This window comes from Rhynchophorus ferrugineus, unplaced genomic scaffold, assembly GCF_030347505.1.
Source record: "Rhynchophorus ferrugineus isolate W39M unplaced genomic scaffold, kcgeb_rfMv2 rfM3, whole genome shotgun sequence".
Classification (NCBI taxonomy): domain Eukaryota; kingdom Metazoa; phylum Arthropoda; class Insecta; order Coleoptera; family Curculionidae; genus Rhynchophorus; species Rhynchophorus ferrugineus.
In genome coordinates this window covers 21,881,575-21,908,383 of record NW_027472582.1, presented here as the reverse complement: position 1 = coordinate 21,908,383, position 26,809 = coordinate 21,881,575, and the positions used below count along the sequence as shown (strand labels likewise).

General features: G+C 31.6%; 1 protein-coding gene across 9 annotated transcripts in view; it reads left to right on the top strand.

Annotated features, from left to right (window-relative positions):
- LOC143192771 (uncharacterized) overlaps nt 1-26,809 on the top strand; it is a 96,620-nt gene that overhangs the window by 7,977 nt on the left and 61,834 nt on the right. For 7 of the 9 annotated variants that reach the window (XM_076398426.1, XM_076398425.1, XM_076398424.1 and 4 more), the window contains exon 3: nt 887-910. The exons of the other annotated variants lie outside the window; for them this stretch is intronic. In XM_076398426.1, coding sequence (XP_076254541.1) covers nt 887-910 — 24 coding nt within the window. The remainder of the gene's footprint in view (nt 1-886; nt 911-26,809) is intronic. 9 annotated transcript variants of the gene reach the window in all.

Genomic DNA, 26,809 nt, shown 5'->3' with positions numbered 1-26,809 from the left:
CGGAATAAAATGAAAATGAATCTAGAAGGTAAAATTGAAAAGGAATCGAATTAAAAATATTTAAAATTTTGAAACAAAAAAAAATATAACGGCCACGTAAAATACATACCAAACACCATGTTCCACGTACCCTCCATTCACGAGTCCAAACCCAATTTTCCGAAAGATCACGTCGGAGTCACCACTTTAGGGTAAAATGATGTGGCTCGGTGAATGGAGGTAAATCGAAATGAAACAGTGGTGTTTACATGATGTGACCGTTATTTATTGGCAATATAAAAAAATGTGAAAATACAAATAATAAAACGGATGGCAGCGGAGTTACCTGTTGACGAGGCTTGGGCAGTCGATGGTGGCACGTCTTAACCGAACGAGGGTTGAACACTGAATGACCGAAATACCCTTCAATAATATCCCAGATAAACGTCTCGGGGTTGCCGCCAGCTATTCGGTGTCGGGTTCCAATTGGCACCCCGCCCGTGTTCAACATCTGGGATTATATTTCTGGGTATTTTGTAGACCGTTATTCTACGATGTAAAATTCGACATGCCTCAATTCGCTACATATATATATATATATATATATATATAATAGAAGAGACTATTATATAAAGAAATATACAAAGTAAGCTCTCGAGAAAGAAATATACCGCATTCTGCATCGTCATATACGTACAATTTTTCGTACTGCAACAGAAGTTAATTTTAGCCTTTGCAGTTAATATTACACCGTATATTTTTAGCGTAAATACAGTCCACCAAAATGGTATTTTTAAAACTAATGAAGACTTTGCCTCTTAATGATCACTCCTAAAATAATACTCATTATATTTTTACCTGTACTTTTTTTAAGATACATATAATAATTGACTTTGTTCTTTTTAAGATTACAAAGAGATTTAGATGAAAGGTAAATATAAAGGTGTGTTTGTGTGTGTGTGCGTATTTTTTATTATTAAGCTGTTATTTACTTCGTCATTTTGTAGGTATGTATTTGCCTGTATATACTAATTGGTTTGTTTTGAATCGAGATAAAAATAACTTCAATCACTAACATTTTGAGTGTTTCGATTTAATTAACGTTTTATAAAAACAAATAATTTCTAAAAAATATTCTAGATACAGATTAATTTAAAACGAGGACTGGCTCAGTATTATCGAACAATTTTACAACATCTTGACAGCTGCTAAGAAATATTTCCACTATCAGTAAATCCCATGACTTATTGCACTTCTTTCCACGTATGTGCTTTTATAAAAATTGCCCATCCAAATAGTGTAGTTTCTTGATGAACTGATACCCACTCGTGTAGCCTAGTCGTGTTCCTTACTTATTTTATAAAATTCAACAGTTTTTATATTTTGCCATTCAATATCAACATTATCACTAGATTTAGGGACTGTATAAGCAAGTAAAGGGCTGGCTCAGTATTATCGAAGCTATCGATGGCTTTTACAGCTTCAACAAAATTATGTGATTAAAATAGAAAAAGTTATAATGCTCAATAAAGAAATAACTGTATAATAATAGGTTGCTTTATATTTATTTAACAGAAATCAATTTCAAAATATTGAGTCTGTTATTGGAGTGGCAATGAAATTGATTACATGTTACGTGTTGATTTTAATCTTCTTTATGAAAGTTACTTTCAAAACTGCGACACCCAACTGCCTTATTTGCACATTTTGTTTTTAAATGAACAAACTCATATCTGAACCATATGTTCGAATGTCAGGCATAAACAGAACTTTAAATATATGAAAGTTAGTACAGTTGGTAGTACTAGCATGGAAGTGTTAATACAAATAAGAGAAAACGTATAAAACAATTTTACATCAACATCTTGACAGCTGCTATCAAATATTTCCACTATCAGTAAATCCCATCACTTTTTGCACTTATTTCCACGTATGTGCTTTTATAAAAATTCCCCATCCAAATAGTGTAGCTTCTTGATGAACTGATACCCAGTCGTGTAGCCTAGTCATGTTCCTTACTTATTTTATAAAATTCAACAGTTCTTACATTTTGCCGTTCAATATCAACTTTATCACTAGATTTAGGGACTGTATAAGCAAGTAAAGGGCTGGCTCAGTATTATCGAAGCTATCGATGGCTTTTATACCTTCAACAAAATTATGTGATTAAAATAGAAAAAGTTATAATGCTCAATAAAGAAATAACTGTATAATAATATGTTGCTTTATATTTATTTAACAGAAATCAATTTCAAAATATTGAGTCTGTTATTGGAGTGGCAATGAAATTGATTACATGTTACGTGTTGATTTTAATCTTCTTTATGAAAGTTACTTTCAAAACTGCAACACCCAACTGCCTTATTTGCACATTTTGTTTTTAAATGAACAAACTCCTATCTGAAACATATGTTCGAATGTCAGGCTTAAACAGAACTTTAAATATATGAAAGTTAGTACAGTTGGTACTACTAGCATGGAAGTGTTAATACAAATAAGAGAAAACGCATAAAACAATTTTACAACATCTTGACAGCTGCTAAGAAATATTTCCACTATCAGTAAATCCCATGACTTTTTGCACTTCTTTCCACGTATGTGCTTTTATAAAAATTGCCCATCCAAATAGTGTAGCTTCTTGATGAACTGATACCCACTCGTGTAGCCTAGTCATGTTCCTTACTTATTTTATAAAATTCAACAGTTCTTACATTTTGCCGTTCAATATCAACTGTATCACTAGATTTACGGACTGTATAAGCAAGTAAAGTTACCTTGTAAAAAATTATCTTGGAGACAATTTTCCACATTCTATTGCAAATACATTTTGTTGGTCGATTTTTAACATAACTTGGTGAAAAGTGCTTGCAAAAAATATAATCACGGTTCGAAGCAAGGATTTTGAAACAATTCCAAAAATGTCTCAAGCACCGGCACTAAAGAAAACCATCTTCTTTTACTTTAGCTTTACAGTTTCTCACACTCTCGATCTATTAAATCACAAAACTCTTTTAAAGATTATTCTTGAGAATGCTATAGAGATAAAACATTTTCACACTGACGCTTCTAGGTAAAAATTTTAATTTTAAATAAACCTTTGTTGTTTGTTTCAAAAATTGCAGTCCATATGACTCCGCAATATTTACAAAAGCAGGACATTCTTACCTTATTCACGTCAATGAGGAAGATTGGTCGTTGGTTGTGGAGACAGGTATAGACATTAAACAAACACAATAAACATTTCTAATCTCGATTTCTATCGAACTGTTTCGGTTTATTCGAAGACTATGCGTTAACAAAATTTTCAATAAACGAATAGAGTGTGCTCTTGATGATGATTTGTGAAACTCGGCAGTTCAGGCTTCAAAACATAATAACAATTTAAACAAATATGAAACTAAAATAAAATAGAAATCTTTTTCTCAAATGTTTAAAATTGTTTTTTATTTCTTGAAAATTTACATTATTTCTACAATTATTTGAATATTTGAAAAATATTAGACTGAATTATTACCTTTTCATTAAAGACAAACATCAAGAAACAAGTGACGCGGCGATTTAAATTTCAATGCATTATTTTAAATATATAGTAAAATATTCACAAATCATAATGTTTTTTAAAAGATCGAACATTTGTTTAGAGTATTTGTGGCCCCTTCCTTGAGCCTCTCTTGTAATAGATTCCAGAACTGTTATAGTCAAATATTCTCGTAACACATGATTCAATGTGCAAAACTCATAATATTTTTTAGCTATATATAATACTAATTATTTAAAAATGTAACAGTTTGTTACTTTTTCGTAAATAAAATTCAACTCATTGAAACGCGTTTCAGATTTCAACACCTGATTTTACTGTACATATATTTCACCCGATTATAATATTTCATCTTTGTTTTATTGCATATGATAATAATATTATTTTATAGACAGAATATTTATTCAGAACTGATCCCTACTACTATTGATTTCAGATGGGAAAGAAATAAATATTAACAATATCTGACTTATTTTTTATGAGTTATTTTAGTTTTGGCAGAACTAGTTATATTAACAGGTCAATTGAAAAGTCTCCGGCCTACCATAGTAACACATTTTTTTGGTAAAATTAGTTTTTTTATTCAACATAATTTCCTTCAAGAGTGATACACTGATTATAGCGGCTCTCCAACTTTTCGATACCATTTTTGTAGTACGATTTGTCCTTTGCTTCAAAATAGGCCTCAGTTTTGGCGATCACCTTGAATTGAACACCTCAATTTATTTGACGAAAATTTCTTCCCAGCTAGCATTCTTTTTAAATCTGAGAACACGAAATAGTCGCTGGGGGCCAGATCTGGAGAATACGGTGGATGAGAAAGCAATTCGAAGCCCAATTCATCCATTTTTGCTATCATTTTCACTGACTTGTGATACGGTGCATTGTCTTGGTGAAGCAGCACTTTCTCTTTCTTCAAATGCTGCCGTTTTTCTGCCATTTCATCCTTCAAACGGTCCAATAACGCTATATAATAGTCGCTGTTGATAGTCCATCCTTTTTCAAGGTAGTCAATGAAAAGTATTCCACGCGCATGCCAACAACAAACCTTGCCAGTCGACTGTTGCGTTTTCCCACGCTTTGGAGCGGATTCATCGTGTGCAATCCACTCGGATGAATGTCGATTTGGCTTCGGAGTGAAACAATGGAGCCATTTTTCATCCATTATCACATATCGACTCAAAAACGAGTTCATTATGCTTGATCATCTTCAAACACTGCTCCGAATCATCTACTCGTCGTTGTTTTTGGTCAAAAGTGAGCTCGCGCGGTCCCACTTTGCACAGAGCTTTCTCATACCCAAATATTCGTGAATGATATGATGTACACGTTCAGTTGATATCTTTAGAGTGTTTGCTATTTCATTCAATTTCAATTTAAATGTTTTCGTCAGTAACAACCTATTTTGGGCGTCTACTGCGTTCACCGCCTTCGGTGCTCATTTCACCACGTTTAAACTTAGCATATCAATCCTTGATGGTTGATTTTCCTGGGGCAGTGTCCGGTAACTCGGCATCATGTCAAGGTTTCATCTCAACAATAACGTTCTTCAACTGTATTTTTTCCCTTCGTAAAGCAATATTTTATCAACACACGAAATTCATTTTTATCCATATTTTTTTCACAATAACAAATGTTGCTTCACTTCTAAATGCTATAATTCACAATCTAGTGATCCGACAGCTGTCATATTTATACACGTATCTTTTGAGAGTTAGGGCTAACTAAAAAAAGATATGGATTTAATTCTAGTAGCGCCATCTATCTGTCAGGCCGGGGATATTTTAATTAACGTGTTAGGTATTATAATTTTTGTCGCTTTTGAGGGAACGACAATTATAACCACAGCACTGTTAGATGGACAAAACAGGGTTCCCTTTCATTAATGCAACTCACCAGCTGCCATTGGTTTCGATACCGAAGTTGCTGTTTTGGAGTGATTTGATTTTAAAGTTTGAATTGTGTGTCCAACTAACACACTTGTCACTATCTCACCCACAACGATTACTATTTTTAATGTTTATATGAAAGCCCACCAGAATATGTTTTTTAAATGATGACAGACACGTGAACAATATGCAAAACTTACTTTCTCGAAAACAAAAATTAAAATAACTTTTAACAAATTTTAATAAAAATTACTTTTCTAAAATTAGCCTTTAAACCTCAATCAATGGCAAATTTTCTTTCTTGTTACTGGTAGATTTTTTAATATTATACCATTTTTACTATTTTTCAATGTTTAAAAATTAAAATCAAGAATGATAGAAATCTTAGAGATTCTAAAACATAAGTAGACTAATTGTACATCGTTACGAGGTATTTTGCACAAAATCTAAAGCAACGTTCTATTTACACAAAATGTAAAGCACAATAATACCGTAAAACATAAACCAGGCAATTGACCGCTTTTTAACATCTTGTTTTCAGTTGAAATTAATTTTCATCTTAAAGGACATGTGAATAAAAAGAACTACCGGTACTGGAGTTTAATCAATCCAAAATTCTACCATCAGAAATGCTCTCATACGGTGAACTTGAGAGCATTAAAAGAAAGGGAGATTATTTTACATTTTATTTAATTATTTAATAGGTTAATGAATTTTTTTCAATACATAATCAAAAAATTACTTCATGATTGCTATTCTTGTTTCTTCAATGACTTCGTTCTACCGAATTTTACCAAAGTGTGAAATCATACGCCCATAGTTATGTTTTTCTTATTTATCACATCTATTTATCTTTGTTTGTGGCTTCTAAATTAAACTTAGTATTCTTAGTAGGATCTTTTTTTTTTTTTTTTGGGGGGGGGGGGTGTTAAAGAGGCGAAATCGAGGGAAACGCTCAAATTTTAAACACACATTTTTACACATATTTTTTATCTAAAATAATCAGATATTTGGGTATACTGTTATTGCTGAGCTTATGTGACGGAAAATCGAAAGTCGTTCAGTGTAAAAGTCATTCAGTTTGCTTTTTAATCTTTTAATCACTAACTATAGCATATAGGACCTCGTAGGAATATTGTTGACAACTGCTTCTATAGTATAATAATTAAAGCGTTTAAATCCCAAACGGTTGTCATGGGTTTGATTCCCGACGGGATAATAACTTTTTGTTGTTGTTTAGTTAGAGCATTTGTCAAATCTCCTAGGCTAGTTAGCGGACCCGGGGCCTGAAGCGCTCCTTATTTTCAATCATTGTTTCTTTAACATATTCCTATTTTTCTTCATACGGGGCTGCACCTTTACTTGGATACCCATTATTATATTAAATAAAATAAGTGCGTGAAATAAGAGAAAAATAAAATATCTTTAACAAAAAATTGTACCGACCTCATAAAATAAATAAGGGAGTGAGTAAAAATTAAAAATAATCAAACTTATATTTTTAACATAAAACAAACTATTTTAAAATAGAATATATACTATTTTACTAAGTTATAATAACTAAATAAAAATAAACGAAAACCTTATTTAACCTCTCTACTAGGCGTATTTTATATATACATACAATTTAGCTTAGTACCTACCTAAACTTATTTATTTAGTTACAATATTATTTTAACTACTACTATTACTACTCATCACTTCACACACATCACTTGGAAGTCGGTGCGCAACCCAAACAATAAAAAAATAATAATATACTTTTGTGATATATACAAAATATTAAATTAACAACCAAACAAATCTAAATTAATATAACTGTTTTAATATATTTTTTTGGATCATTTTTATAACACCTTTTAAAATTCGAACCATATAATTTTCGAACCATTCGTCATTTCTGACAACCTCAAGACATTCCATAATAAATTCATACATATTTCTATTGCGACTCTTGCGCAAAAATTGATTATTCCGAATGAAATAATGTATATAATAAATTATATGTTAAAAAATAGGTGACATATGAACTTGTTATTAAACAACACTATCGCTATCTCTCGAAAAAAAATAAACAATCGTATATTATTACGTTAGATCATTGTATGGCACTTCCTAAAACATAAAACAACTTTGATCGACTCCAATGTGTAGTCACTTGTTTATACACCTTATCAATTGTCATTATTATTATTTATTTTCTGCCGTTATGTGGTATTACGTAATAAACGAACTGCGTAGATTGTATCGATTAATAAAATTAATTAGAGATATTTGAAAGGTTGACAAACCATTTCGAATTATCTAAATAAATATTTTAAAATACTCCGTAATGCGTATGAGACTGTGTCAACTATGCCAGTATAAGAGAAAAAATGTTTTTATTATCAAATAGTTGTTTAAAAACAAACAACAACATATTCCTCGATATATAGTAATTTTGGTTTACAATGACCTTTAATATTTGTTACTGTTTTGGTTACCTGTATCACTAGAAAATAAACATGCGTATTGTGTTATGAAACAATATTTAATAGTTGATATTTGTCACCTTCCATCTCAACTTTTGATCCGAATATAAATAACTGATATACAATTTGAAAACTATAGTAATCATTACTAAGTAAATCGTCATAAACATCTAGGAGAATCCTTACTCACTATCTATAGTAATAATATTATCATGTATTAATTAATCCGATGTATTTTTTCTATTAAATGAAGTATAACTGCATTACAATATCAAATGATTTGATCATTTTGAGTATTTTTTCTGTTCGAGTGTTACCAAAGAGTTGCAACATTTTTACCAACATGAGAGTGGAGTCGCTTTTTTGCGATTATCCTGATTTAATATCAGTCGGTATCTGAAGTTGTCTGTGTAAGTAGTCATTCCTATAGTAGTTGGATGCATCTAAAATACCTCTTAGGATTTTTATTTTATTTATACAACTTTTCGCGGAACATACCCACAACATTTGTTTATACAATAGCAACTTATTGGGTACAAATAATTAATATTTCCTTCCAATAATGAATCTTGATGAGTCCTACTCGTATTTCTATGTTTCTTATTTATTCTTTAACCAAACAAACTATAAAAAAATAACGCTTAATAACAAATGTATTAAGAGTTTGAAAGGAGAATACATTTTTGGTGCTGATAAAACAATTATTAATACATATTATTTAAACATATAGTAAACAAACACATTCATTGACTGACTGGGGTCAGTGGTGGTCCTCAAAATCAACCGGATTTCGTACTCAGCAGCACAAAATTCTAATAACAATCCGCACAAAATTGATCTATTCATCTCAAGTGCTCTAATATTACCAATGTCGAAATATCACTCAATAAAACAACAAATATATAAATAGCTATTTAATGCAATTCTTCTATATTAAATAACGGTCAGTTTGGTAGTGTAGTAGCCAAGGTGACAAATGGATCCACTTACTGATAAGTTAACTGTTCCGTTCAGACTAGATAAACCACAACCGATAAAATAGAGACTCCAAAAATAATTAAAAAATGTATAATATATTATAGTACATTTTGAAGATCACCTTTATTTTCAAATGTATTTCATGATGACTTATTTATTGGAGGAAATACTGTCCACCACTATCCGTAACATTAGCCCATCTTTCGGGTAACACGTAGATTAAGCGTTAATAAGATTCGTCTGATTTGAAGCCGATCCAATGGTTGGTCCAATTTTAACATAATCCGAAAGATCAATATCTGGCCAATAAAGCAGATGGGGTAAGTTGTCCTGTTTTAGCGACTCAAATTAAGCTTTAACCTGCTGAGCCACATGCGGATGGGAATTATCATGTAACAAGATTACTTTGTCGTGAATTTCTTGATATCGCGGTAGGTTTTTCAGTCCGACTCAAACACACAAGTTTCGTCTGGTTTTAGTAACTTGCAATATGGTGTAAGCCAAGTTGAAGATACCATAAATATTTAGTTTACCCCATTCTCTTCTGTCGTTGTAGCAAATGCTGACATTTGAATAAAACACTGCTCAAAGTCTCTATTTGCCTTCCACACGGATAGCACTTGATTTGGGACTATGGGATGATTTCCAACCCATTTTTTAAAATTATTATTAATTGCATCATAAGATAAGCCATGTTTACTAGATCAGTATAAATGTATAACACTATGTGTAATTTATTACATTTGTAATAATGAGTAATTATGGACAAATCTTTTACCTTAGCATATCAATCCCGTTCGCCAATTGGAGGCAAAGTTTTTTACTGGCGCCATCTCTTGTATAGTGCTGCCTTGGAATTTTCAATATTATTAATTTCAATATTTCTGTTGCGATAGTCGCGGGTTCAAATCCTGCTGTGATTGTCCTAGGTAAAAGTGTAAAATCCGACAAGGAAAATGATCCCAGTCATGCCAGTAACCAGGCTGGGTAAGACCGGATGTCTTCTGGGATGATTTCTAAGTTGGTCACTCGCCAGTCGGTAGGCTTACTGCCGAGGACCGTGGTTCGAAGCCCACGTTAAACTGTAGGTCCAGTCCAGATAAACCACTAGTTGGTAAAAGGAGACTTTAAAATATTTTTTTTTATAGACAATTTCTTAATTTTTATTATTCTCAATTTTTTAATTATTAAGTAACAAGCGTTGACAAAACAAAGTGTGACGTAGACACAAAAACACAAATATTAAAAAATATTACGCTTCAAAATTTGACGAACTGAATTATAACTTATAAACAACTTAAAACACGAATCACAATAAACAACAAATTATTTGGATAGTGCCAATTTTGTTATTATTTATATAATTTCATAATTTTGTGTACCTTTTATTTTATCAACAGTGCAACATCTACCTCATTGTTTTGGTAGAAAAATAATATCTGATATCTGCCTCACTACTCAGATTCACGAAATATAATACCAAAGATGATGGTCATACAGCTGATATTCAGAGTGTTGCGAGTATTATGGTGTATATTTTCTACAAATATAATGGGAATGTTTTTAATCAAGAAAGAAACCGTTAGTAGTCTGGGATATTTGATAAGCCTCTTCGAAGAAATAATCGTAAATAAAATGATGTGCAAGACGTAGTCTTCGAATAATTATAGCGAATTATTACATTAAATTATTTTAGAGGTTTTTTCACATATAAACCCTAAACATGTTTATATTGTCAATTTAAATATATTTGAGTTAGTATAATGAGACACATATATTTTATCAGTTCAATAATACACTTCTATTAGGAGATTTTCCTAAAACTTTTTCCATTTTTCTGGCAACATGGCTATACCGTGTCGAAAGAACGAGATCTTTTTGGCAGCAATCCAATAATCAATCAATTTTCCCACTATTCGAAATCATGTGCCTACTGTATCGTGATAGTCTGAACAAGTGCTAAGTCTGCTGGGTGTTTATTATTTTTATATGCAGAACAATACTTTATATAATGAATATATTGAAAACATTTTTTTTTTTTTTTGACGTAAATATGGGGTTCGCAAAATTGGATAAATTAACTATAAGGAACTTGGACGTGGAGTAACATAATTTTAGTTCATATTTATTATCAAAACGAGACATCCTTTATTTGTTCATTAGCATTAGTGATCTATATAAAATTAACACAAAAGTCAAAATAACAGGCAAATTATTGTAGCTATTGAGTATATGAGATCGTACACCATTAGCCATTTTAAACAATAATTTTTAATCTGGTATAAGTAAAACAAGTCTTCATAATTATTTTTATCCTTGGAAAAATCAGAATAAATTTTAACAAATAGCGCGTAATAAAATAATAAAAATAATACACGTATACTACATCTTAACTATGACTCAAACGCGCACAAGATATGTATTTAAATCTTGTATGTTCTTTTTAGGAGATTCCGCCTCTGTTGCGTGTAAAAAATGTTTAAATCACAAGAACACTACCTAGAAGCATTTTGTTGAAAGTTGTTGCGAAATGAGATTTTGAGAAAAATGATGGTCTCATAATATTTTCTTTCTACTTTTTGACCAAGAAGTTATCACCGTTTATGTCGATTATGCAAACTTAAAAAGAAACTCGTCCAAAAATGATTTTTCATTCGACGTAAAAATAATCATACCAGAATTCTAATAAATATCGTTGTTAATGATTCAACAATAATTAAAGGAGCCAGATTTTATATTAAGCTTTTATAATTATGTCGAAGGATTGATGATATTTTGGTGTAGTGACTTCTAGACTCGCCCACCTAACCTGCAAATAGTAACGATTTCGAAACTTTTGTTATTTTATTATCAGTTGTTAAGTGACAAACGACTTTATTGTATAATTTAAAACCAGCAAGATATTGTATTTAAACAATTAAAATAATAGAATCAAAGGGATATTTTGTTAATTGCTCCATCTATTGACTTGCTCAATACTTTGATTATTGTGCTAGTAATGAAAAACGCGACATATGTGCCTTAAAAAATTGTAAACAAAATATAGTGTGTATTAGTTTGTTATCAGTCGTTAAATGACAAACGATATGTCTAGTAAAATTAAACGTACGAAAACAAACGATAAAAGCCTCCTTGATATACTTACAATGGTGAGTTTCACAATATTGAAATGTTCCTATGAATTAAAACGTGAATACGATTTTGTAATTTCCCGAAACAAAAATTGTAATATCTTGTTGTTTTTCATCATCTTGACTTACTATTATTAATAAATTGTTGTATTGCAGACAGAAAATTGACCAATTCTCTACATTATTTGGTAAACAAAGATAGTTAAACTTGAACTTAAATCTTTAGACAATGAACCGATTACATACTATATTATTGTTTTCATATAATTGAAAATATTTAATAGACTAATAATACGTTTCAAAATAATATGTGTTTATGTTAGAATATTCTATGAGGAATTAGGATAAACAAATGCAATGCCTATCACTTTCCCGACCAGATTTTTATATGTTAAATAAAAGTTTGTTAAAAAGACTATAAATAAAAGTTTGTTAAAAAGACTATTTGCAGGCACTACTATTGAGAGTCACTGCGCTCATCATTATGAGGTACTCAAATTAAACATTGATTGAAATTCTTCAAAAACAACGAACAATTTAATGAATATTTGCATTCAAATCGCTATCGATTACAGCTGAAGTACATTTGCGACAATATGTTGCAAATTCAAATTCATAAACAAGTGCCTAAATATATCCAGTATATATCCACCCACTATTTTCATAAAATTTTGAACCAGTAGATGAATTGAAACATCATTGTTCAATAATTTTTTCATAAAGAGCCTTGGTGAGGCCACAACCGTCATCGGTAAGTAGTACAGAATGATGATAACTAATTTATTTTGGCCTAAATTAAACAAAATAGACTTGAACAACATGTGATTCTAATAGGGAATCGAGGAATTCCACAAATTGGCCGCGATCTTGCGATCTAGCTTTTCCAGACTTTTCCTTGTCCATCCTTTATTGGACCATCAAACGTTCCTGTTTATTAATTTATAGATTATAATAGTTTTAACTTAAACATAACTTTTGTTATTTCCCATACAAGGAATATCCCATACAAGGTGTAAAATCTTAAGTAGTTGTAACCGCATCTGCTCATATCAACGTTATTTGGAGCTCTTCAGTACTACCCAGTCAAAACTGACCAGATATATGATTATTATATTCATACACTACATATGGAAAAAGCTAAATATAGACTAGCTTGATATCATAAACTAATACTACTTGGCATTACTGGATCGAGTTTGCTTAAATTAAGAAAAATCTCGTCACAGGTACAAAAAGCGCAGTTTCACACATTTTAATGATATTCAATTCATTCATTCATTCATGATATTGAATTCATTCAAGTATACCCCAGATTTCACCTTCACTCACACCTGGCTTTTTGCTTGTCTTCCGAGGAATTAAAATTACCTCAAACAAAGAAATGATTGTTGAAACGTTGACTGTTTTTCAACAATATTCTACAGTGAAGCCGTGGAAATCTTAGCCGAGCGTTGAACATTAAAAGGAGACTACAACAATTCTGGATTATTTCTTAATGGGACAGCACTAAGTCACCAAATCGACTAGTAATCCAATGTTACCAAAACAATGTTCTTATGCTATTCATTCATTAAATTAGCAATGCTTAATTCTGCGATAAGATCATACTGATTCAAGAAGTTATGCAAGATTAAAATTATCGGTTAATTAAAATTATTATTTAAAATAAAATATTTATTTATTTGAGATAACAACATTAAAAGAATACAGCTTCTGAACCTAATATACATAATATCATGAGATTGAAGCGAACCAAACTACACGAACTTGTATATTATCTCTTAACTTTAGCTTAAGTAGTCTAATTTGATCATAATTTAGGAAAGGCACACTGATGCCCCGCATTCGTCTTGCTTGTGAATTAATACAACTGCAACAAAACAATAGTAATAAATTAATTTGCAAATTAACGTTCTAATGATCATATTTAAGTTAAGTTGTAATTAAATAATAAATAATTACTGTATTAATTAATTGGCCTAGTCTTGATTGTTCTACTTTACATGTCGTATACTGGTTGTTTCTTTTTCTATTTTAATTTTTATTTCTTTTTTAAGAAATGGCAAATCCCAATAAAATGAGCCCGCTATAAAATGTGTTGCTATATTACGATTTGGCAATTGAAAACAAATTACAAATATAATAAACAGGCATGTTATTGATGAATGATTGAATTTAAGTAACACAATGTAATTAAATCCCATCCAGATAACATTTTGATCTTTCCATTCACATCTATTAGGCAGGTCAAGTCCCAGTTTTATTTACACGCTTATTATTTGGTCTGTACTATTACGTTTATTATTTAAAAAATAAGTACGAACATGCTTAACCCACATTTATCTCTATAAATAAAGTTAGATAATGAAAACAAATAAATTATAATACAGAGTGTAAGTGTTCGAAGATGATCAAACATAATAAACCCGAGTGTCTATGTGACAATGGATGAAACATGGCTGCATCATTTCATTCAGAAATCCAATCGACAGTCATTCGAGTGGACTACACACGATGAACCCGCTCCAAAACGTGGGAAAACGCAACAGTCGGCTGGCAAGGATATGGCGTCTGTATTTTAGGATGCGCATGGAATAATTTTCATTGACTACCTTGAAAAAGGAAGGACCATCAACAGCGACTATTACATAGCGTTCTTGGACCGTTTGAAGGAAGAAATCACCGAAAAACCGTATTCTCCAGATCTGGCCCCAGCGACTATTTCCTGTTTTCAGATCTCAAAAGAATGCTCGCTGGGGAGAAATTTTCATCGAATAAAGAGGTGATCGACGAAACTGAGGCCTATTTTGAAGCAAAGGACAAATCGTACTCCATAAATAGTATCGAAAAGATGAAGGGTCGCTATAATCAGTGTATCACCCGTGAAGGGAATTATGTTGAATAAAAAAACTAATTTTGCCAAAAATATGTGTTTTACTATGACCGGGGACTTTTCGATTGACCTGTTAGTTCAATCTTTATTTATAAATTCATTTATTATTATTGTACCTTATGTCTTGTGCATTTATCTGTTGTACTTGTATCAATAGTAAAGCAGCACTAGTGCGGGATAAATACATCAGTTTGTATTTCCAAAATTAAAATTAAATTAAACTACTAAATCTAAAATTAAGAGTAACACTTATACACTATAGAAGCTACTGTGACTTGGTTCACCTCAATGTTCTAATTGCCACTTCAGTAACTCTATTTATTCAACGATGGTAATTGATTACTAAACCCATTTGATTTTAATATCGTGCAATGCTTGATTGATATTCATCGATAATCATTGGATTACTAGTCGATTTCATGTTTTAGCGCAACCCTATACTAAAACCCCATTAATCAAAATAGGCTCTTTTAATTAAGTGGTAAATCAATCTATTTGATATTAAGTTAAGTTCGGAGTATCTTGCGACTAAGAAGTACAGTTTTTTATTATAAGTGTCTTCTGCTCTGTTTGGTATCCTGATGTGGTATCTATATGATTTCAAAAAGATAGGAAACCTCAATGATTAACGACTGTTAGTACTCCCAATAGAATAAGTTCCTCTATTTTCCATTTTCTGTATTTCCTCAAAACTGCTTCTAATTTCTAATTTAAATATGTAAAAATAAAAAAAAATTAACAAATCAAATTCAACACCAAGTAGTTATTGGGCTATATGATTATGAATAAAGGGTAACAAGGAATATTAGGCAAAGTAATGCAAAAGAAACATATATAGTTTTATATTAAAAAAAAACATAGTTTTCGTATATAAGATTTTTCGTAAAAATATATTTTCTACATTATTAGATATGATCTCATTATTTTCACAAAATACCTAATGTTACATCATGCAAATTATGCAAAATAACGCTATCAAAACAGATGGGAGTTTGTTTTAACTTGAAAGCCCGATAGATTTTTCAAAACAGAAATCGATTATAGATCCGGTTGCTTTAGATCAATCAATCATCTGTCAGTTGTCTGAGAAAACTTACGTAATTTCCACGGAAACTGAAAGAGTAAAAAACATATCCAGCGTTAATTGGTGCCAGGTGTGCAGACTAAACACTATGCAATTATTGAAAAGCACCAGCGTCACCATTTTGCTCACTTTCGCCACCAGCGCTGCGCGGTTATTGGAAAAAATCGAATCGGGCACTTGGAAAAAAATCGAAAAACTATTTTTCGCAGACGTAGCTCCTTCGTACCTGTCCGCCGCTGCAGGTGTACAAATTACAGTTTCCGAGATAATTGCCGGTTAATTGTTGAAAATGTAAAACGTTTCCTGAAATTTGTCGGCTACCAAGGTTGGAATGTTTCGGATTTTGATTCGTTCGAGGTGTATTAGGTGTTCCAATAAAAACATTAGGGGCTTAAATATATTTGGCGCCTAAAAAAGACTCATGACTCATATTATAAGTTAAATTAAAGTATTATAAAAGCTGCATAAAAGGTTTTGCTAGCTTTTAGTTCCAAGGATTTTAACTTTAAATTTTATATTTAAAGGACTAATACGTTAATATAGTAGGTATTTATGGGACCTATAAATTAATTTTAAATGATTTACTGCAGATGGCGATACTGTTTATTATGTCGCATCGGTATATTTGTAACCAACTTCATGTCGAAGCCTCAAAAGCTTTGCATTTTAATATGTAACACTTTCTCGAAGTGCGAACAAAAAAAACATTAAGTGCGTTGAAAATGTCTAAATTTGAGTAGATTTCATTTTGGGGAAGTTGCATTTTTTGCTTTAATTTGAAGGATCAACGTATGGAAATCATGCTCCATAGATTTCACCATATACTGATTTCGACGTTATGGACTACAATTGATACAACACAGACACAACAATGTCATTCCTCAACGTCGACCAAACCGGTAAAAACATACTTGGGAACGTTACTATACTTGGTACGTTAAAAAGAGAAGGGGGTAGCGCCAGCCCGCCGTATTATCCAGACCTTACTCCTTCTGATAACTATTTGTTCCGACGTATGAGTCGTAACGTGTCCCAGCAGCGCTTCACTTCTTACGATGATACTAACAGATGGATCGATTCATGGATACCCTCAAAAAATCAAATGAAAAAGATAGAATGATATTTTCAACAGTTCATAATACACGACACCAACCTGGTCTCACCAGATATAGAGCGCAGCCTTGCAATCGATGGGCCGGCGTTGTTAGGTGGAAACCATGATTTTTTCGCTTAGGATTTTCGAAACTAATCCGTTTTTCATCGCCCGTTACTATTCGATGCAGGTAAGATCTTGGGACTTTCTATCATACCTTTGAACTAGTGTTTCACTGTCGATTTTTCGATTATTTAATTACAGCCATCTTCCCATCGTTGAACGATTACACATTTGTCAGCCAATTGTTTTTGAGTTTATGTTTTTTTTGAGTGTTGATCAGGATGATATTTGACTTGAACGTTGAAATCACCACATTTGAATTGTCAAACCACGTTTTGCATGTTGGTATGATTTTCAGTGGCTTTTTTGTTTTCGTAAAACAAACACAGTAGTAGATACAGTAGATACTCGTTTTCAGGCACAAAACTCGACATTTTCGAAAAGTTATAAATCTATAACGCTGTTATTTTGGAGTGTTTGACTGTAATATTAATATTGTAATATTTGAGGTCAATATCAGTAGATCATATAGTTGGTGAAATCTGAAAAAACAAACGGAAAATAATTATCGACACAAAATTACCTCAATTATCTCACAGGACTAAATAAATACTTATCAATAAATACTATTTCTATTACAGTAAGTAAAATAATAATTGTCTGCAATCAAAAACGACGGGAAACATATAATAACTCCTAAGCACATAAAATATCTAATGTAAATTTAAATAATGCTTTTGTATTAAAATTTAATGTTATAGTAGCAAAATTTAATTATGAATCTAGATATTTTGGCTTAATTTAAACCAAATAAAAAGGAACTTAAATTTAGCAAAATGATTGGAAGAGGAAGAATGACTAAATGATTGGAGCAAAGTGATTCTAATATAAAATAGAACTATTTTAATATAAATATTAACCACAACAAATAAAACAGTTTAACTAAAAAGGAAAGATAATCTGAAAAACTAACTGGTGTTTTCAGAAATCTTTATATGTTTCTAAGATTTTTATAATTAGAAATAAATACAGTTAAGCTAGATCATTAATACCCATTAGAGCCATAATGGTCATTAGCGCTTAACGCTAATTATAAACTGCATAATGTTCTGTGGATAAATTCCTCATTTATCTCATAAAACAACTGACGAAGTAATTGTCTAACTACCATTAACGACTTTAAGAACCATCGAAACATTATTCTGAAATGGTTTAAAATTTTATTACCTTAACTTCTGAAAAAGAGAAAAATGTTCCAAAATTAGAAATATTATTCTTGTCCCATTTGCAGATTTATCATTGAGAAAAAAATACCACAAAAGGGTTAACGTTCTTCATATATTAAGTCTTCAGTCTGACACATAGGTGGAAAACATTCGAACTGTTTATATATTATGTTACAGCAGCGTTAGAACTGTAGTATTTTTACAATTTCAGTGCGAAATCCATTAAAAAATGTTATATTTTGTTAATAGGAACCCATTTTAAAAATGTCCTGAATTTGGGATTGTCGGTTTTGGTTTCAATTATTTGAAAATTGGAGTCTTAAAACCTATTAGGAGAACCAAAAGAACTTTCAGACAGCTTAACAGTTGATGAATCAGTGCTACTTCGTCCCACTTCGGCATTGCTAAGTTTCATTGCTTACCAGGATTGAAAAAGAGCTTTCTGTAGCGAATTGTGACAAAAGATGAAAAATATATTTACTACGGCAATCCTAAGCATAATTCAAATAGTCCAGGAGAGTCACTCATATCGACACAGAAACGAAATATTCATGACCATAAAAATCTTAACGTGCCGAATCAGCAAGGTGTAGTGTATGACGAGGTACTGAAAACCGAATGAAACTGTTACTGCCTGATATCCAATAAAGAATGGAATGACGTATTGTTGCAAAAAAAGAACATATATAGTGACTAATATCATTATCCTGCATAACAACATTGTACCACACATTACAACAGTGAAGGATACAGATCGAATGGGAAGTTCTGCCGCACCCTGCGTACTAACTAGACTTAGCACTTTTTGATTACCACTTGCTCAGATCGATGCAGCATAGCTTGCTTGTTACACGGTTTCAAAATACTAAAGAAATGTAAATATGCTACAATCTATGGAATGTACGATGTTCGAAAACATTTTAGATAAACAAATAACTTTTTTTAGTAAAAAAATGATCAGATTACATGCAAGCGTTGACTACAATCAGCAAAGAAAGTTTTATTAACTTTACTACATTTTTTTAAAAATATTACATTTTATTTAACATACTATTTTAATCAACCTTTGTGAACAAATCAATAATCTCATTACATTCTCCATATATTTCCACCAAAAGTAATCTAAATACACCACTGAACATCGTAGACAATAAGAAAGTGAACCGTGAATCGACAGTCCTGCGGTACTCCTTTAACTATTGACCTAAACGAGAAATTCTAACCGACAATGAGGTAATGGTTGTCTGTCCGCGTCGCACAGACAACCGACATCAACAACAATATCGAACAAAAAAAAACTCGAAATCCCGAGACTGTGGTCGGAAAGTTCGATTCCACTGGCCCGGCGCAAAAATGACGAGGTCTGAGTAGATCAGGCAAGTCTATCATAAAAAAGTGTACAAAAGCGTTCTGACAATTAAAACGGAAAAATTAATGAAAGAAGAAATATAATCTCTATATTGATATTAATCTAAAAATAAAGAATTTATCTTCAATACATGTTCATTCGTTGTTGACGCCTCTGCATATTGTTTAGACAATCCTGCTAATTATGAAATATTGGCCAGAAAAAAAATTAAAATGGATTTTTATAGAATAGTACAAGAACATAATATAGCCGGCTTGATGACGCAGTGATAAAGGCGACAGGACGGTCCACCTACTTATGCGATAGTCGCGGGTTCGAATCTTGCTGGAGCATGATCGTAAATTTGTATTTGTGATTGTTTAATATTTGTGATTGTCCTAGGCAAGAGTGCAACAGGATCCCAGTCACGCCAGTAACCAGATTGGGTAAGACCGGATGTCTTCTGGGTTGGTCACTCGCCAGTCGGTAGGCTTAATGCCGAGAACCGTGGTTCATTAAAACTATAGGTCCAGTTCAGATAAACCCTCGTTGGTAAAAGCAGACTTTAAAATTTAGAAAAAAAGAAAACCTAGGTTTTAACATCAATATTTTCTTCAAAAAAAAATTTAAAAAAAAATAGGGGGGAGATGTTCGATATTCTATTTTTAAAAAATGTTAAAACTTAAACGTTAATGCTCAATTAAATGAAACTAACGTGAAACGGTGAACAAACAAGATATTGGATATGATTAGTGCATTTCGTTTATCTACATCTGGTTATTGTCTTTACTTATTCATGAATTCACAAAAAAAAACATAACAAAAAGATTTGTGTCGGAAATATAAGAAATGAAACAATTAGAGCGAAGCTGAAACAACCAAATGTATTTTTGAACATCTATTAATTTTATTAATTATTATAATAATATATATTAATATTATTATATATTAATTAAATAATTAATACATATAATAAGTATCCTATATATCATAGCATAGTATTTATTACTAGTACAAAATTCATTCAAACACGTAACTAAAATTAAAATATGAAATTATTAGAAATTCTGGATGTAACAATGCCAAAAAAATTGTCAGGATAAAATAATTTAACGTAATGAGAACATATATAAGGAATGTATGGGTTCTGATTACAAGAGAAGTTACAAGAGGAGAATCCAGATATACAAGGTACATTTAGAGCTCATGGGTGATATGACAAAAGCAAAATACATTCTTCAGTTACTTCAGTGTTGCAATATATCTTATTTTACATCAATTTTGTTTATCTATTTTATTTCCATAAATGTTTTCAAAGCGTTAGTTAAAATCCATTATTTGTAAGTGTAAATAAATAATTCCTAAGTTATTTAATGAACAAAAAAGTATAAGATGTGTGGCAAAAGTCTCGCTACCATTTTGATTGCGCGCCATCTTGGTTATGTGACGTTTAGCTCAGTTTTGCTCCACCCCACAAGAACGAGCAGAAATAATGACAATATTTATTGAAAATAATCGTTCCATTATTGCCACTCAGCGGAAATTGCGTCAAAAATATCCTAATCGTAAAATATCCTGTTTCTGGAAAACAACGGACGTCTCGTAACGCTGAAAATGCGGCTCTGGTGTGCACTAGTGTTGCAGAGTCTCCAAAAACATCAATTCCAACACGTGGTTCCCAGTTACACATTTCTGCACGAAGTTTAAGGCGAATTTTGAAAACTCAACCCACTCAACACACTCAATTAGTCCAAAAATTACTCCCGAGAGATCCTGATCAACGAGTTGAGTACTGTAATGCAATCCTAAAGCTATCTGGTGAAAATAAAGATTTTTCGTCTAAATTACTACTAATTATGGTCTAAACCAAACTTACTTATCTTTTCTTTAAGCAAAGTTATAGGCAATTAAAATGGTAGCAGGTCTTTTGCTCCACGTTGTATTAGTCAAATTAATAATAACGAACGCAATAAATATCCATTGATACAAGTTTGATTTCATTTTGAGTTAAGTTTCAACGTTCAATTCCACCAGTTGTCCTAAAATATTAACAATCCTAACTGCATTGTATTGAAACTTAAATTATAATAGCCGACTTGATTGGTGCAGTCTTAAAGGCGACAAGACAATCCTCCTACGGTTGCGATAATCGCGGGTTCGAATCCTGCCTGATTGTTCCTAGGCAAGAATGCAAAATTCGACAAGGGAAATGATCCCGGTCATAACAGTAACACGGCTGGGTAATCTTTTGGGATGATCAGATGCACCCTAGTTAGTAAAAAGGAAACTCCAAAATATATTAAAAAATTTAAATAATAATGTAAACAATGTTGTTAATCAAATTTATTCTCAACGAAATATCGACCATTAAACGGTAAAAACTTTATATTATAACCAAACTAAATGAAATGTTATTCACTTTATTGTGCATGTCCTCAAACAATATATAGTATAGCCCATCATATACTACATCTTGTTTGTTTCCCTGTGATCAGATCTAAAATATATTGGGGTAAATTTTGACATCAAGAGGAAATGAGAATGAAAACACGAAATTTTTGGGACTAAATGTTACAATCGTCTTTTTATTTCAATTTAGTTGTTTCAAATAAAATAGCCCCAAAATATTTTTTCTACATATATTCAAAATGTAAGTAAACCGTGAATGGACAGTAACTTCGGTACCATTTTTAAAATTGACCCAATCGAGAGATTCGAAGCGGCAATTCCAATGCCGAACCGAGAACGACAATATAGTCGAACGAAAAAAATCGAAATCATGGTCGAAAATTCGGTTTCTCCGAGGAAAGGAAAAAATGACGTGGCCAGAGTGAATCGAGCAAAGTGATCGTGGAGAGGTGAACGAACGCGTCCAAACAATCGAAATCGAAAAATTCGTTCGACGCCATTCCGAAGACGTTCCACGCAAATATGCCATCGATGCGTAGTTGTAAGCGAGGCCTCGTTTGGTTAGAATCAGACGGTTACGAGCTACGATTTCATTCATAAATTTCATTGGATGGAGCGCAGGACCGGACTCGACTGATTTGATTTCAAATATAATGTTTATCTGTCTATTAATTATTTTTCAATTAAAATGATATCGAAATAGCTTGTACGCAAAATATTTAACAAGTTGCATATAGCATATAAAATATTAATACTTATTAATATATTTTATAAGTGTTATACTCAGTCCAAAAATCTGTTGAAACAGAAATGCCTTAATCAGTAATTTTAAAATAAGCGAGTGTTGTGATAAAACTTTAAATAAAACAAGTTTTTTACAATCAAATTAATTTTAATCGAAATTTACTGCGATCGAAAAATAGTGCGACTTTTGAAATTAGAGGCAAAGAGATGTATTTGCAAACAAACAAATATATTTTATTCCTTCAGAATTATTTTTCATATTACTTGTCGGATGCTCGATTCCTCATCTCGATGGTAAGTTATATTGGAACCATCATGTTAGACAAAAGGCAGAGCAGATCAGACTCAAATTCAAACATCTGTACTACTTAGTAGAAATATACTCTCAACCTAACCTAAAATATTGGTTCATCAGTCAATCATAAAGCCAATTTGAACCTATGGGATGCAACTATGTGGTTGCAATAAAACATCAAACCCAATAGTAGACTAATGCTTAACTCACCAATGCTTATCGTTAGATAACTAACAGGTCAATTGAAAATTCCTTGGCCTGACACATAGATTACTGGAATTAAATCCATATATTATTTTTTAGTTAGCACTAACCCTCAAGAGATGCGTGTATAAATTTGACAGCTGTCGGATAATTAGTTTGTGAATTATAGCATTTTGAGTGAAGCAACTTTTGTTATTGTAAAAAAATGGATAAAAAGGAATTTTGCGTGTTGATAAAATATTGCTTTTTGAAGGGAAAAAATAGAGTCGAAGCAAAAACTCCGGGGTTTCCAGATACTGCCCCAGGAAAACCATCAAGGAATGGTATGCCAAGTTTAGACGTTCTGAAATGAGCACCGACGATGGTGAACGCAGTGGACGCCCGAAAGAGGTTGTTACCGACGAAAACATTTGAAAAATCCACAAAATGATTTTGAACGACCGTAAATTGAAACTGAATGAAATAGCAAATACTCTAAGGATATCAACTGAACATGTACGTCATACCATTCACGAATATTTAGGTATGAGAAAGCTCAGTGCAAAGTGAGTGCCGCGCGAGCTCACTTTTGACCAAAAACAACGACGAGTTTATGATTCGAAGCAGTGTTTGAAGATGATCAAGCATAATAAACCCGAGTTTTTGCGTCGGTATGTGACAATGGAATGGAAATGATGGACAAATATCGCCCCATCATTTCACTCCGAAGTCCAATCGACAGTCATCCCAGTGGGCTGCACACTATGAACACGCTCCAAAGCATGGGAAAATGCAACAGTAGACAACAGTAGGCAAGGTTATGGCGTCTGTATTTTGGGAAGCGCATGTGCGCAATTTTCGGTGGTTACCTTGAAGAAGGAAGGACCATCAACAGCGACTACTACATAGCGTTATTGGACCGTTTGAAGGACGAAATCGCCGAAAAAACGGTCGCATTTGAAGAAAAAGAAAGTGCTGCTTCACCAAGACAATGCACCATGTCACAAGTTAATGAAACGGATGGCAAAAATCAATGAATTGGGCTTCGAATTGCTTAATAATCCTAGGCCGTGAACTTTTCAATTGATAAAAACACGAAAACATGAAATAAGTTATTATTCACAGCAATGTGGGAGCAATACAGCAACTAGACAACACACAGGGAATCATAAGATTGAAAAGAATCATACATCATGAACTTGTATAGTGTATAAGTGTTATTCTTAATCTTATCTTAAACAGTTTAGTTTTATTTGAATTTGGAAATAGATACTCATGTATTAATCCCGTACTCGTTTTCCTTGTATATTAATGCAAATACAACAGGACAGTAGTAATAATTTTTAATTAAGATTGTACTAAGCACGTCTAATGTAAAATGTAACTAAAAGAAGAATTATTTTCAAAATAGTCGTTTCGATTTGTGTAATATCATTTACAACTTTCTTTATTCCCCTTGTAATATCCTTAATAGACTGAAATACGATGATAACAGACTAGAAAATATATCTTTCCTATATTTTCCTATTAATTTCCAAGAAAAATGCTCTCAGCTCCCACTTGAGCTTTAAAACCAACATCGAAACATTTTTTAAAAAATGCCATTAAAAGTCCCAACAGTCTTCACAATATTACGTTACATCCCAATAATTCCAGATAAATCGCTGAAACAACAATCATCACAACATCAAACATCACTCGATGTTCGATTTTCTTTAAAAGTAGAATAGAATAAAACTCAGGCAGCTATGAGTAGGTAAAGTTCTGTAAATCTTGGAAAGCACCTTGTATATATTGTACTATATAAAGCATGAAACTATTAATTTGGCACTTTTAAATAATTTACACAAGTAAATATAAACATAAATTATGTAATTTTTTATTATAATTTTTAATTTTTTTATTGATAAATTGTTGTTGCTGACAATTTGCCTTAACAATGGTTTCAATACTAGATATATATATATATATATATATATATATATATATATATATATATATATATATATATATATATATATAGAGGGGAATCCTGCTCAAGTATTATTTAATACTTATAGTTCGGAGTTAACATGAGAGTGAAGTAGTTTCCACCTTAGGTCTTCTTGCGATTTTTTTGATTTTCTGAGTGATGGTACCAGAAAGTCTCAATATAATTTAATCTTTAATCATTCCTAAAGTATCTAACTTTATTCCAAAAATACTAAAGCATCTGACTTTATTCCAAAAATACTTTATTTATATTTCTAAGCCTTTTTATTTATATTACTTTTCGTGTAATTGAACGCTGTAATCGAACATTCCATAAATACATATAGGTTTTAAAACCATATATATGTCCCGATATTAGTGATTTTCTCCAATTAACTGATACATTTTCTTATATATTAGTTCGAGTTCTTTTCTTTTTGTGTACCATATTTTATAAATAATGCAACAAGTGTAATAGTACAATTTACGTGACAAATCTTATATACACTGTGATATGCAGCTAGTCTTTTCATTTCATTCATTATCGACCGCACTACTCTGAACATCTCAAGATCCTTAAGGATGAAATCCGCTTCGGTGCTTATTCCTGAAACATACTGTCATAATCCAAGATATTAATACACCAAATAGTTAAGCATCAAAAGACTATCAAAGATTATCCCTAATCAGTATGATCGACAGACCTCAACATATGTTGGATGATTTTATTACAAGAATGAATTTTCAATTGATTGGAAACTTGTTAAAGTGCAAAAGTTCGTATTATTTTGTCTATTCCCTGTATAGAGTTGGTAGTTATATTTAAATTTTTTAAAAATTCAACAAGAAATTAATGCATTATATACATTGTAATAATCGACAAGAAATTGATTTACTGCGCCATTATACCGTAATTATAAAACGCGCCATTTTTTTAGCTTAAAGGTTAGTATCAGTTAATTGTCTGCATTGCTGTTAAACGTTAAAAATCCGGTTATATCCGCTTTAGTTGATTTCCCCCTTGAATAGTAAATTTATTCTGAAACTCAATCAATTATACACCATTAATAAAGTTACCAATGAAATCCGACCAGACAAACAAGATACCTATTGGTAACGATTTGAATGATGCAAGATTCTAGGTGTTTAATCAGCATCTTTTATACGAAAAAAAAAAGGATTTGGCCACTACGCGAAAGTTTTTAGTCGCAAATTTTGTAAAAAGCTATATATTTAATTAATAATTCCGATTACAATAATAGATCTATTCGTTAATAGATTTGTAAAATATTTCTGAAGAATCAAAATGTTACGATTAAATGTAATTCAATTTAACACATTTAAAGATAAAAAAAGCTGTGTGTACAATGGCCGTTGCAAATATAAAAAAAAAGAAAAAATATTGTAGTGCGATTTTAAGTGTTAAAGAGATTTGTGCACTCGCCACTATAGAGAAAACTTAGTTTTTAAGGAAATTTAGAAATTTATCAAGTTTTGAACCAGTTGAATGCGAA